Source organism: Acipenser ruthenus, chromosome 8 (assembly GCF_902713425.1).
Source record: "Acipenser ruthenus chromosome 8, fAciRut3.2 maternal haplotype, whole genome shotgun sequence".
Classification (NCBI taxonomy): domain Eukaryota; kingdom Metazoa; phylum Chordata; class Actinopteri; order Acipenseriformes; family Acipenseridae; genus Acipenser; species Acipenser ruthenus.
This window is the reverse complement of record NC_081196.1, coordinates 8,782,177-8,797,385: the sequence shown is the minus strand read 5'-3', so window position 1 is coordinate 8,797,385 and position 15,209 is coordinate 8,782,177. Positions and strand designations below refer to the sequence as shown.

General features: G+C 37.6%; 2 protein-coding genes across 5 annotated transcripts; both read left to right on the top strand.

The window, feature by feature from the left end:
- Positions 1 to 926: 926 nt before the first annotated feature.
- On the top strand, positions 927 to 2,990 carry LOC117972720 (transcription initiation factor TFIID subunit 13; the record flags this gene model as incomplete). The annotated part of the gene is made up of 4 exons (XM_034922715.1): positions 927 to 1,031; positions 1,758 to 1,836; positions 2,092 to 2,189; positions 2,607 to 2,990. Coding segments are annotated over 4 exons (453 nt in total), but the record flags the coding sequence as incomplete, so codon positions are not given.
- Positions 2,991 to 4,077: 1,087 nt separating this feature from the next.
- Positions 4,078 to 14,420, top strand: LOC117962460 (importin subunit alpha-5). Of its 4 annotated transcripts, none has more exons than XM_034922767.2 (14): positions 4,078 to 4,240; positions 6,035 to 6,185; positions 6,659 to 6,769; positions 6,979 to 7,105; positions 7,456 to 7,550; positions 7,926 to 8,057; positions 8,541 to 8,629; positions 8,746 to 8,845; positions 9,057 to 9,220; positions 9,540 to 9,618; positions 9,956 to 10,081; positions 10,531 to 10,658; positions 10,923 to 11,101; positions 11,498 to 14,420. In XM_034922767.2, exons 2-14 carry the CDS (start codon positions 6,057 to 6,059, stop codon positions 11,683 to 11,685), a joined length of 1,647 nt encoding a protein of 548 aa, XP_034778658.2. In that variant the 5' UTR covers positions 4,078 to 4,240; positions 6,035 to 6,056; the 3' UTR covers positions 11,686 to 14,420. The 4 variants fall into 4 exon arrangements, with proteins under 4 accessions (XP_034778658.2, XP_058884377.1, XP_058884375.1 ...); XM_059028394.1 differs by having other exon boundaries at positions 4,231 to 4,308; XM_059028392.1 differs by having other exon boundaries at positions 4,234 to 4,317.
- The last annotated feature ends 789 nt before the right edge of the window (positions 14,421 to 15,209 follow it).

The following is a 15,209-nucleotide window of genomic DNA, read 5'->3' as shown; positions in this document are numbered from 1 at the left end:
AAACTTCTCGGAGTCAATCACATTAGCCTGCTTGAAACAAAACTGCTATTATTTTGAGATTCTAACTACTGACTTATAACCACTCTACTTGGAACTGTTTAACTGAGACAATCCCAGAGGTTTTTTAGTGAATACGTCTCAAATTAGTTCCGTTTATAAGCCTCCAAAACACAAGGAAAACTGTATCTTTTGGAGCAGTGAGCTGTGCCATCAACATTTCTGGGATCAGGCAGGATCACTACAACGTCTGACAGAGGATGCTGGCATGCATCTTCCGTTTCTAGAAACATGAATGCAGTACGATTTATTTTAACTGGGACAATCCCACTGTAGTTCACTTGGTAGGTGCTGTATCTCACTCCTCAAAAATTACTCAAATGTGAAAAACATACAAGTTTGATAACTTGAAATGACAAACAGTACCTAAACAGCTTCCACACACAGATGGGTGGTTAACCACATGACTAGCCTACTACAAGTCATGTGACAGGAAATCAATTTACCCAGTGTCTCTCTCAACTAGCCCCGGTCTCCCCTAAATATTGTTATTGTGTAATAGGAGGAAACAATGTCCCATGCACTCTGTACAGCACGCAGCCCATTGCAGCAAACATTTCAACACGTCACTGAACTTTTACCTTTTGCAAAAAATGTATATTTATCTTTGGTGCAAATAATGAGCTTAATTGGTTTGTTATCCAAACTTCCGCTATTTTATCACGCGAGACGCCGTTCTCTCGCACATGCGCAGGAATCGCAAGGAAAATACTTGGTACTGGAAGAACAGGAGTAGGTTCAGTACTCTGCTGTTTGATACTTTTTGTTTGTATTTAGGCTGTTAAATAAAGATATATTACAAACCAGTGATTTAAAGCTGTACATAACATAGTTGCATTACCTTTTCTCAAAATAGAAACGGATTTTAAACACTTTTTATTAGATTTTTTTTTGCAGCGTATCGCTGCACACCAACCGATACAATTGCGGCCCCGATATCTAGCAGGATAGCCGACGAGGATGACGATCCAGGCGTAAGTTCATTATTAAGAACATTAAGACAAAATACTCTTTAGAAATGTGGTTAAGTCTTTTTGTTTTACTGGTATGCGAGTGGAGGATACGGAAACCGTATTCCCTTTTAAAGCAACGCTTATGTTATTGTTTACAGACTTCATTATTACGAAGAAAAGCACAATTATTAAGCTGGAAGATCTGAAAAAGAAAGTTCAGATTATATATATAATGAATGACTGTGCTAACCGTTGGAATAAATATACCTGGAGTCTGATACTTTTAACACAAAGTGCTTGGTGATAGGGAACTATATGTACAGTCGTTTGCGTATCAAGCCAGGATGAATGGGTTTCAACAGTGCAAGTCAAGGCGTAAGAAACAGATATATTTTTGCAGCTTTGGTTAACACCCTTAATGTTATGCTTTTAAGAATGTATGAAGAGTGGAATTAGGATAAACATCTACCAGAAACACAGCAATTTGTGTGACCCCATTTAATAGGATATACATTCAAGTCACCAAAATGCATATTTAGCAGAAGAGCAAAACCTTGTTCAGTGCTTCAGTTCAATGGTGGATATGCATATCTATATAAATGTCACAGTAGTTTCAAACTCCTTTATGACAAAACGTGATACAGATCGTTGAGTATAATCTTATGTGTGTTTTTTTTTCTAGATCAAGTTTAAAATGCCCGCTTCATTATCTAGTGAATTTTTTTTACTTATTTCCTTTAATTCCAGTTTGAAGAAGATATCGAGGAGGCAGGTAGCGGAGCAGAAGGAGGCCAAGGAAAAAGAAAACGACTGTTCTCAAAAGAACGTGAGTGCTTCGTGTGAGGAGTAAAACAACTTCTCTGGAAACGAAAAAAGAACACAAGGAATCGGCCTGTGTTGAAATTATTTTCCGCCTTCGAGAGAATGATGTAATTCTGTACAATATGGATGTATCTGATGCTGAGCTGCGTTGTCATTCATAAAACATGTTTAGATTTAACCACTACTGTGTGTCGAGGTGTGTGGAATAACATAAAATAAATCCTTCTAATTGGGTGTTTGCATTCTCGTTTTTTCACAGTGCGATGCATGATGTACGGGTTTGGAGATGATCAGAATCCTTACACGGAATCCGTGGATATTTTGGAGGACCTTGTTATAGAATTCATTACAGAAATGGTAGGTGTGGATGAGGAGTGTGAACAGTGTTGCTGACTGTCGTTATTAAAATGACAGTTGAATAGAAAGGTAGGATTCTTCAAAGTCGTTTTGAGGCATCTTAAATTATTCAAAGCATTTGTCATATTGCCCATCTTCAATACACAGACTGAAGGTATGTGGTTTTTTTTGTATGTGTTTCTGTCGCCATTTTAGAAACCTTTTTTGCTGTAATATGAAAACAATCCGTTAATAGTAAATTAAGTACCTGCTGAAGGCAGTACAAGGATGGATTTTGGGGGCAGTGTTGCTCTGTCTGTTTTTCACATTAGTTAAACGTGTCGAATGTATAAGCCATACATATATTGAAACATAAATGAAATGCAGTAGATTGTATGAGTAATTCAGTTTTCTTTTTTTTTTCTTTTCCCCCAACAGACACACAAAGCTATGTCAATTGGACGCCAGGGCCGTGTTCAAGTTGAAGACATTGTTTTTCTGATCAGGAAAGATCCCCGAAAGTTTGCCAGAGTTAAAGATCTGCTAACAATGAATGAAGAACTGAAAAGGGCCCGGAAGGCGTTTGATGAAGCTAACTATGGTTCTTAGTCTTTCAAGTACAGTTCATGAGATTTGTTGGAAGTGTTCATATTTACATTTGCAGGACCATTTTTTAAAAAGACAATTACTGTTCAACTCCAGAAGCGCAATCACAGATTGACTTTTTACAATATCGGAATGACCAGAACATAGGGTTTGCTTGTTCAATCCTTTTTCATGTAAATACTATTATACTTTAAAATAAAGAGACCTTAAAATAAATTGACTGTTTTAATTTTAATGCAGCAAATCTAACTGCTGTTGTAAAGTTTAAGAAGAATGATTAATTATGTATTACTTCCTTTAACTTGTCTGCTACATTACAGTTTTTTTTTTTTGGTGGGTGGGGGGGCTAATATAATAAAACTTTTAAGGGATATTCAGAGATGTGTATATTAACTGATATAAATTCCCAAATACTGTATTGAAAGCATGCTTAACATCCCTTTCTGGAATTTACAACACTTAATATACATACAGAGAATCCTGTAACTGTCCGGAGCAGTGTACTTGCATTGTTGATCATAGTGATATATATGTTTTCAGCACCACTGCTAACATATTTAGTGAGTTTGTCTATTTCAGTGAATTAAGTATTTTTTTACAGTTAAGATACCTCTGCTAATGAAGGCTATATTGATATAAATGATTGAAGACATGCCAACAATTATTTAAAGTCCTTAAAAGTGAATGGGGTTCTGTTTTAAGCAAGGAGGTTTTATCAATGCAATTCTCCTGTGCTGGTTGCACTGGAAATGAGACAATAATACCAGTCTACCTCTCCTATGCTGGTTGCACTGGAAATGAGACAATAATACCAGTCTGCCTGGAGGTAATTAAGATGTGGATTCAGGTAATTGCATAAGACAGTGATGAAATGTGTGTTTGTTTGTTTTTTCTTTTAAAACATATAATAAATACTGTACATGTACCTTTTTAAATAATATTTTCTAACTATGAAATGATACAAATGGGATTAATGTATTCTAAAATACATTAATATCTTTTCTACTTGAATGTATATTTGGTTTGAAGTACTTGAGCCACCAAATGTCTGTCCCTTGCACTGTGCAAGAAACCACTTTTTTTGTAATTGTTGGTTTGCATATTTATTGGAAAGAAATTAAGTCTCAGAAAATAATTGGCTAACGGTTCACTTTTTTGTGATATATATATTGGATCAATAGAAATGTATTGAAAAACGGATTCCTTAATTAAAATCCTCATAGGCTGTACTGCTTTAAATAATTTAGGAAGAAATGACATGATACAGTACACTGAACCTATTTCTTTCGTTCCCCATAGAAACACATTAACAGTGCCTAAGCGTAGAGGTGCGCAGGCGTGGGGAGTGTTCCATTCATGCGCTGTTTGAGGCACAAAAAATCTGGAGCAGGCGCAGTATCACACCGGTAGCTGACAGCGGCCTGGATATAAATACATAGCAATTATACAAAAAGCACAACAAACAGGTAATCGACTGAAAGACGATGTACTGATAGATGGAAAAGATATATATGTGATATCCAAACCAATACATGTACGCGAGGTATATACGTAAATACTGATAATGTGACTAGTATATTGATGTTGTGTTTTGACGTGGTGTTGAATGGTCATTTTAAGAATAGCCGAGTTCTGTTTTCTGGGCATTTCCTAGGTGAATTATTTGTACTGCGTAATTGAAGGGAAGTGAAAAGCAGTTTTTTTAAAACAGCAATACATGTTTTAATATTGCAGTGTGTTTAATAGAATATATGGGTATTCTGATAATATATCCACTGACTACACAAACCGTTTGAGACTCACACACCCGTTATTGTCGTGATCTCCTTATTTAATAAAACTGACTAATAATGTATGTATTGGGTATGGATTCAACGAGTGCCAACCCAGAAAAACAAAACTCATAACGCATACCTGCTTTCGATTTTATCCCGAGGCGTGATCTCCTGTCCGGGTGAGACTCGCGTCACGAACCCCCTGATAATTTAGATTGCCAGTTGTAAATGCATTATTTATTAGCTTAAGTAAAGTTTCTGTAACAAGGCGCGTTCTTCTGTCTGGTAGTCGCGCACCACACACTATGCTGTACATTACTTCTCTGCTTCATTGTGGTCAGGGCTAAATACTTGTTTGTTTTAAGTCAAGCTGTATTACTGATTTAACTTGATCGTTTTTGTACCTCTGTATGAATATATAAAGTTGATGCTTCTAGTTATTAATTTATTGGTAATTAGTAAATGTGGGAACCTCATTCAAAATGAAAAAAAAAGACTACAAACGAATTAGCTTGGGTAGCATTGTCTGCACTGTATCGTACACTGGGCGTGGTGTCGTTTGCCCTCCGTTGCCTTGTAACTCGCAACAACTTTTTAGTATGAAATGAAACATGAATTATTCTAATCCATATACTTTAGTATTTTGCGTATGCATGTATGTGTATATTTCAATTTACAATTTGAGTATAACATAATTATATCCAGGAAACAATTACAACGAGTTTCCTAATTATTAAGATACCATCAAGTTACATAGCGATATTTTAAACTGCAAGGCTGTATTTATTAGATTTATGTTTTCTATTTTGGGTTTTATAACGAGGGCCAAAATTGAGATTTTCAGAATATACTTGACTGTTTAATTCAACAGTGTTCATTTAGTTAATATACACATTTTAATACAAGCACGTTTTGGTTACACCAGAAATAACCATCAATATTCATCCTGCTGCAAGAGTAGTAAGATTACACATCAAAGTATTAGTGAAACCAAGCAATTTGAACAGGATCAAATAATAATAATAATATTGATTGATTATTGAATATAACATTAATTGATTCTTAGTACGGGTGTCACTGCTGCACCATGGCACTCCAAATTGAACCCCTGCTTTTAAAATCCTGTTTTTTCCCTACTGCTGGAAGTGAGTTCCTCTGAGAGGCAGGGCTAGTCTACCAAGCCTGCTGCATTTTCCTTATCCTGTACAAAGGGAATAAAGTGGAGGGGCAAGAGTTAGAGGGAAGACTCATCCAGTTGTGTTTAATGGCCATCCATTAGTTCTTGATAGTATAATAATGATGTAACCTATTTATCCTGCTGGCTCATGATTCGCAGCGCTTTATCAATCATTACGTTTCATAATATTTCTTCAACATACTATAGTTTATATTTGCATGTTCCTTTTTTTAATCTGTATCGGACTGTGATATAACTTGGTATACTGATTCTTATAACCACACTATTCTTTGTTCTTCTTGTGGTAGCTGTTATCTGTGTGCAGACACCATGACGAGCTCAGGAAAGGAGAATCTGAGGCTGAAACGCTACAAGAATAAATCTCTGAACACGGATGAGATGAGGAGGAGGAGGGAGGAGGAAGGGCTGCAGCTGCGGAAACAGAAGAGAGAGGAGCAGGTACAATCCATCACCCCTTAAATAACTTCTAGTTAGACTTGATGAAATAAAATAAAACATGGGTGTATCAAATACACGTTATTTAATTTTCTTTGAACCTGTGCTGAGTTGCAAACAGCATTCCCTTTGTAGAGCCATTCCGGTTTTTATTCAATAACCAGAGGCCTTATCTTACCAGGTAGCTAGTCTCAATGAGGGATTTTTTATGGCTTATCATTTAGTTTTTAAATCGGTTTAGTAGTGGCCTATGCTGCCATGTAATGGCATGTTCTAATGGTAATTCAAATTCCTGTCTTGTGGCTCTTCATGACCAGCACAGACCTATCTGTTCTTGTCCTAAATCTTTGAACAAGTTGAAATAAGAGATGATAGAGCTGGAGCACTACCTGGGAGTGCTCTTTGTGCAGTGTACTGTTGTGCCTCTTTTCAGCTGTTTTATTGCATTTGCTGTAAGCGCAGCCTCTCTATTGCAGTTATTTAAAAGACGTAATGTAGCAACAGCAGAAGAGTCTGGGGCAGAGGTGGAGGGGATGTCAGACAGCGGCTTCCTCGAGTCCCAGGTCAATAACATGGACATGATCTCAGTGAGTAAGCCCAAATGTATATTATTGTCACATCTTCACTGCACTGTGAATGTACATGTACTGTATTTGTAAAGTGTTAAATATAGTAAAAGGTTATTTTTTCGCTTAGGAGTGTATTTTTATCCAGCATTCTCAAGCAAACCTTGATTCGTTGCTGAAAAAAAGTCTATTAAATAAAACCATGCATCTCTGTTTGTCCCGGATTGCAGACAGGTGTCATAACAGCAGACATGACACAGATGATCTTTTCTGAAACTCCAGAGCAGCAGTTAGCCGGCACCCAGAAATTTAGAAAACTGCTTTCAAAAGGTGAGGACGCACCTGCTCTCCCATCACGTAAGCATTGCAATCACATTCTAGGGTTTCCTCACTGATGTAATGGCATTTTAGTAGAAACAGTGCAGAAAATCAGTAAATCTAGATGTCTGGTAAAAAAAAAAAAAAAAAAAAAAGCACATTAGTATGTGTTTAAAAGTCTGACCAGAATGTGATTAATTCAAATGATATGTCATCCTGTAGCTTTACTCAGACACAAGGATTCAGTTACCTCCACCATTCATAGTCATTTGGGTTTTGCTTTTTAGAGATCACTTACAATAAGAAATCTAACAAACAAATGAAAATATATATATATAACATACATAAAATATGTATTGTCTCTCTCTGTTTTTAATTTTTTTAAACAGAGCCTTACCCACCTATTAATGAGGTAATTGCAACCCCAGGTGTGGTTGAGAGGTTCGTGGAGTTTCTCAAACGGAGAGAAAACTGTACCCTTCAGGTAGCAGCTGTTTTTCTTTTTTTTTTAATTGCTTATGAGCCTAAAAAAGGTTCTGCATTTTATGTTGATTCCAAGTGTTCCATGTGAGCTGGAGCTACTGCTGTTCCATAGTAGTCTACTAATACATTCTCTAAAAGGCTTGTGGTCTTAATGTGTGACAGATTTGTTCCAGTGTTCAGATTAGCTGTGGGAACACTTTTCTGTATGCTCATGTCTTCTGTCTTCTGTATATGAAAACCACATGAAGAACACACACCAGAAGCTTAAAGTACAGTATTGTACTTTGCTAAACGTCTTCAGTGTCTTGTAGTTTAGGCAGCTCTGAGCTTTAAATGTGTAAAATGCAGGTGTTGTAAAGTGAATATTTGTTTTCAGTTTGAAGCAGCATGGGTGCTGACAAACATTGCGTCAGGAACCTCCCACCAAACCAGGGTTGTGATCCAAGCGGGGGCTGTGCCAGTCTTCATAGAGTTACTCAGCTCAGAGTTTGAGGATGTGCAAGAGCAGGTACAAAGCACTTCTTTTTAACCACTGTAATGACCCATTACATTTGACCGCTCACTGTGAATTGCTGCTTTTAGTACTTGCACCCATGTGCAATATATACTGCAACGCAAGATATTTAATGGGGAAGGACACACCTGTACTATGTCACACTTAAACTTTTGGCTACATCTTGAGAGCTGTTGATCTGTTTCTGTGTTCTGGGCTGCTAAAATCTAAATGTAAAAGTACATTTAAATTGTTACAAAACGTGCAACAAACAAGAGTGGATGTAAAGTTGAGTTAATAAATTAACTTGTTTTTAGTTTTATAACAATACAAGTTGTATTTTCTGTTAAAAACAATGAAATAGTAAACCATGGTTGTGTTATCTTTGGGAAACCCATAGATGTCCTCATATTGGTTAGATAAGGGCTACATAACATTACTGTTTCTTGACCCTGTCTTTGCTGTATTGCTTTTTAACTTCCTGTTTGTGTGCTACAGGCAGTGTGGGCACTTGGAAACATAGCTGGAGACAGCACTATGTGCCGGGACTATGTGCTGGACTGCAACATTCTGCCCCCCCTGCTCCAGTAAGTACACCTAGCACTGTGCAATCACAAAAGAATCACATAAACCATGCATTCAAAGGTAAACCATGAAAGAAAGTTAAGAAAGTGCACCCAGTGTTTTGTCTCTGTTGTTTCAGGTTGCTATCTAAGCAGAACCGGCTAACGATGATGAGGAATGCAGTGTGGGCCCTTTCCAATCTGTGCAGAGGGAAGAATCCTCCCCCTGACTTTGCCAAGGTAACAAGAGCCATCGCTTTTCAATGAGTGATTGTGTTTTTACATTGGGGATGCATTGGAGTAGAGGTGTGCACTGCAGTGGAAGTGATATTATACAGAGCTGTGCCAGTCTGGCATTGAATCTGCTCCCTTTGCTAGTGTCCATTTTGTAATTCATTTTATTGTGTTATCGACAGCGCTTATTAACCTGTCTGCTTGTGTAATCCCCCAGGTGTCCCCCAGTCTCAGTGTGCTGTCCTGGCTGCTGTTGATCAATGATGTAGACGTCCTTGCGGATGCCTGCTGGGCTGTGTCATACCTCTCAGACGGACCCAATGACAAGATCCAGGCTGTCATTGACGCTGGGCTTTGCAGGAGATTAGTAGAACTTTTAATGTAAGTGAATTCAATTAAGGGTTAGTTTGGGGATGTTTTTCTGTCTAATATAAGCTTTTAAATATATAGTAATAAAGCTTCAAAACTGCTCATCCAGTTTTGTGAACATTTTTGTTGACATGACATATCACAGATTCTTTATTTTTATTGCTACCTGCTTTTTGTGTGAGTTCTGGCCTTGTTTGGGCTAATGATGGGTTTGGAGATGAACCTCTACAAGTGACAATCTATTGAAGCTAATAACTGTGTTCACTTTGACCATAGCTGTATATATGTCTCTTACCTGCATTGTGCATTTGTGTGCTGTGTGTTACTGCAGGCACAGTGACTACAAAGTGGTTTCCCCATCTCTCCGAGCAGTGGGTAACATTGTGACAGGAGATGACGTGCAGACGCAGGTACAAACTGTCATACTCTCAATGGATTGTTGGGTGTTTACATTTTAAGAATCCTATCTCTACTTTTAAGTTTTAATTTCAGATTAAGAGAAGATGTATTTGAATTGTTTACACTTTGATCATTGTATAGATTGTTTCTCATTCCATATTTTGTTATTGATGCCTTTGTCCTGCTATTCCAGTGGATACCTAAAAATAACTACCTGTTTTAGACTCAAGCCCTGTATTTTAAGCAGTGGTGGGTACAGCCTTAATCTGACACAGAAGAGAAAAGCCAAAGGTTGTGACCAAAAGTGTATAATTACTGCCTATAGATTTTGCATCTTGTTTTTTGTAGGTAGTTCTAAATTGCTCAGCTCTGCAGAGTTTATTGCACTTACTTAGTAGCCCGAAAGAGTCCATTAAGAAGGAAGCCTGCTGGACAATATCAAACATCACTGCCGGTAACAGGGCACAGATACAGGTAGGAAACGCATGGGCATCTACTGAACCTGTCAGTGACTGGTATGTAATCTGTAAAGCAGGAGATAACATTGTGCAAAGAGGAGCGTTTGCTTGTTCTTGAATGTATTCCTGTGGTTTCATATGTTGGCCCATGAGCTGACTCACAATGAGTGCAAATGCACAGTTAGGCTAAGATGCTAATACAGCTTTATTTTATACATGATTTGCAATACAGCAGTACTTTAAAAATGAGGAAGGACCCAGGACATGTGTATACAATAACAAAACTGGATATATAATATGAAGGGGCAGTTCACTAACGCAGGAGATAAACAGCAATCAGTAATGGTGGTGCACTCCAGAGTGGTCTAATTGACATATTTTATACACATCAGGGATTACAGTTTCTCAGCAATAATCTCACATGTATTTAATATTTTCCCCCATTTACCTTACTATTTTTTTTAGACTGTAATAGATGCCAACATATTCCCAGCTTTGATAAACATTCTACAAGTAGCAGAATTCAGAACAAGGAAGGAAGCAGCGTGGGCTATTACAAACGCAACATCTGGAGGCTCAGCAGAACAGATAAGGTATGGACAGGAAGCACGATAGCACGGCTTCACTCTTAGTGCTAATCCTTTAAAATGAGTGAATTTATACTCCAAATGTAAGTATAACATATAACAAGACTACCACTATACACATCATAGCCCTAAGATGTTTCTGTTTCTTATTATTACTTTAATAGGATATAGTCCATTAATCACTGTGTGTGTTATTTTCACCACTCCTACATGTGGACTGGTAAAGTGTTTTCTGAGGTGTGCTGGTGAGGCTGGGTGTTGTTTCTCCAGGTACCTGGTTGAGCTGGGCTGTATAAAACCCCAGTGCGACCTGCTCACTGTCATGGACTCGAAGATCGTGCAGGTGGCTCTCAACGGCCTGGAGAACATCCTGCGGCTTGGGGAGCAAGAGGCCAAAAGGAGTGGCAGTGGTGTTAACCCTTACTGCGCCCTCATAGAGGAGGCATACGGTGAGGCAAACACAGCCACGGGCAATGGATTTGCAGTGCAATTCAGCAATGATTTATTTATCTTGCACCCATAGCTAGATTGTGCATACAGTTGTCCGCTGCTTAAGCTGCTGTTGAAGCACATTCAGCTCACAGCAATGAAACTGCTCAGTATGGCCATCATCAGTATAACCTTACAAATATAATCAGGCGATTTCACCGTCTATATATCTTTTATGTGTTCCTGCAGTGACTGTGTAAATCGAGGGTAAAACATCAGATACACACATTCACTTTCCCTACACACAGTCTATTAAAAAACTGTTTCTTTCTCCAGAGTTACATTTGATACATCAGTAGATTGGATTTAAAGAACACAAGCCAGAAAGGTTGATCTGTTCCCCTCTTGTGTTTCAGGTCTGGATAAGATCGAGTTCCTGCAGGGCCACGAGAACCTGGAGATCTACCAGAAGGCCTTCGACTTGATCGAGCATTACTTCAGCCCGGAGGATGAGGATACGAGCATCGCCCCGCAAGTGGACCTTGACCAGCAGCAGTACATCTTCCAGCAGTGTGAGGCCCCCATGGAAGGCTTCCAGCTATAAGCACACAGCCTGAGCACTGAATGAAATCCAGTGGAGATGAGAAGATGGTGTACAAAAGTGACGTGTGCTCCCCCAGGGAAACCCAGCCCATTGTCCTGGAAAAATTATTTAATAATAATGATAATTATAATGATTATAGGAACACATGCCACTGGTTGCCTCAAATGACAGTAATTCTTTGCCTCTCATTCCCAAACACTGAACAACAAAATTCATTTTTACTTAATATGTGCACTGAATTTGGATGTGAAATGGACATTTTTCAGAAAGACAACCAATTCTTTAATATCCATTCCTTGTTTCTTACCAGCACAAGCTAACATTAACATTGATCTCCCTTTTCTTGCACTAAACACCCCTTGAGTTATTTTACTAGATAAATACAAAACAATATATTGAGTCAGACCATGAAAACAAACAAAGGACCAAAAGATCTTCAGCACAGCATGGGGAACGGTGATAATGTTGCTGTGCTAACAAAGCCTTGATTATCACTCCTTCAACTGACAAGATTGGATTGACCTACTTTTTGAAAAGAAATGACTGATCTTTTTTTGTGGCGCTGGTTCTGTTAAATACGGGATTCAAAGTATATCGATGGCCCCCTTTTTTACATTGTTTTATTACCAGGGACTCATGAACAAATACAGTATACAGGAAGCCCAAAATCCACTAACGTCTTAAATATACTTCAGACTGGGATAAATAGAACTATTTCTGTTGTTCTTGCTGCGTCTCTCAAGATGGGGTCACTGAAGACGAGGATTGAAAGACTGTCAGGAAGAAGGCCTTTGTTTTTCTGTGTTGTGTCTATAATGAACACATGAGCTATTACTGCATAATAATAAATGACGGAATTATAGTGGTCACATTGACAACATTAACAGTGCTGTGTATCATCTTTCCTATTCTGGGACGTCATTGGACTTCAGCTACCATCCTAATTTTACATGGAAAAAAAGGGCCAGGATCGACGTTCGCCTACTAGGTTTCCGAGAGCAGTAACCATTCCTCTGTCAGTCAAAGTGTCAGTGTCCAGCATTACATTCTTTGACGCGATGCGCTTGGTTTGAAATGACCTGAAGCCTCATTTCCGCAGTTCAAAACCCATACTCGCAGCCTTTGCTATTCAGACTTGAATCTCGTTGCTTTGCGGACTGTATAAATTGAAATACGTAAAGGAGTATAGTAGGCAGCGCTACCTGCTTCCCCCCGATCTCTTCCTGTTGCGAGCCCACTAACCCATGGAGTCACTTCATGTCTAGTTAAATGGCACCTTGTTGAACTTCATTTGAAAGATTGTATCTCACGGTCATTAGATTGAGTCCTCCCTATTTTTTTTCAAATGAACACTAAGGAAAATAGAACAATAATTAAGTTGCTGGATCCAGAAACAAGACCTGTTGAAATGTTGCAGTTGGCACAAAAGAATATTTAGGATTTCACATTGAAATTTTGATGAGGCTTTTTGTTTGGTACAGGGTTCTATCTGTATATTGCCAAATCATTTTAGATTTTACATTACATGTCTGGAGTTTTTTTTTTTTAAAGGAAATGAGCATGTTAATGCGGGCTGCCTTACCTATACATGGCATAGTTGTCTTATTGCTAAGACTTGGTCATAAGCATCACCATAAAAGCAGATGGGTTTTTGTTGAAGAATTCACAAAAACTTTTTTTTACTCCAAAGTGTGATTAGCACCTTTTTTGAGAAATAAACCACTTAAGAAAACACTCTTTGTGATTCCTGTGGTGTTTGTTTCTAGTTTTGTATATAAAACAATATAAATATATATTATTTTTCTGATATATATATATATCAGAAAAAGTTGTATTAATGACGCTTTGGAGTAATAAAAGTTTTGTTAATTTTCTCTAGCATATCTAGTGGGCTCATTGAGAACCTGCCTAAGCCACCCCTCTCTGCAGCTCTTCAGGTTTGGACTGGTGTAATCCTACAGACAGAAAACTGATTTTTACTATATTTAAGTCTGTAAGTAACTGAAAAAGCATCAGAGCACGTACCCCCTTAGGTATTCTGAAGACAGTTCTAGTTAGTTCCACTATTAAACGTCAGAACTGTATAATGATATGATTGTTCCACTCATACAGGGAAAGCAGGCTGTTCATTAAAGTGCTGATGTTGCGTGCTTTGTAATATCCACTGATGTGCTCAGTCAATGATGGGTAACTTTCCTTAAAGGGTTTATTTTTTATTTTTATGAAAATCATTGCGCTTTGACAGCCACTTCTGTAAGGTAAAGATTCAACATCTGTTATGATACAGTATTTCATCTTCTGGTGTGTATTTTCAGATGCCCTAAAGCAATTCAATGACACGGAATGGCAGTGACTCTAGAATATAATGTGGACCCTTCTATACACAGCCAGTGAGCAATATAACAAATACAGCAGGAGGTTCAAACCTAATACAGTCACTTCTACAGAAGTGTGGCACGTTTTATTTTTGGATTCATGTTTTCTATGCTTCCAGAATGAATAGATACTGTTGAGTACTTTTGTGTAAAAGTTGTGTTATGTTTGTTTGCATAAATGCTGCTTTCATGGTACAACATTGCCATCTAGCGTTTACTTTATAAAACAAATGACTTTCAGGTGATTTTCATTTACGACGCATACTCAGCTCATTTTTATTTTATTTTTTTTTAACAAAGGAAAGTTGGGTTTTGTGTATTGCTTGTTTGATCATTTAATAAAGAGTTTTTTTATCCTGGGTGCATTGTAGAAGTGTCAGTTTTGAAGTACAGGTACCACATGGACTAAATAAAATAAAACTATCTATCTATCTATCTATCTATCTATCTATCTATCTATCTATCTATCTATCTATCTATCTATCTATCTATCTATCTATCTATCTATCTATCTATCTATCTATATATACACACACACAATGAGAGATCTGTGATAGAGCAGGGTAATACGTTTCAGTATGTTGTAGATTACAGTATATAATTTAAAAACAGACTCATTTTTCTGTGTCCTGCAGTACGCCTTTTATTCAGCACGCATGCTACATGTAGAAAGCTGAACCTATATTGAAAACCTGTAGAACATGACTATTTCATTCAAACAGCCACTGGGGTAGTAGTTTCATTCCACAAGATAGTGGAAATAATGTAACCATGGTAAAAAGGTGACTACAGAGAACGGCATAACATCAAGTTGCTATGGGATTTTGAATATAAAACTGTTTGAGCTATATTACCTGGGTGAAAAAAAGAAAGAAAGAAATTAACACAGCTATACAGAATTATTGATTGAGCTGGACCAGGGAATGCGAAACCGAGTGTGCGGAAATTCTACATACAGTAAGTTAGTAAAACGCGTTTCACTGTCATGTAGTGATGATTATTATATTAAACTTCTTTATTTGGATAAACATTACACGTTTAAGAGAAGTTTGGAGACCTAAACGTGGCCAAAAAATACCCCCAAACCAAGCAAAGCTTGTAGTAGGTTTGCACAGAATGGAATAACATTTCAGAATTTTTTTTTTTTTT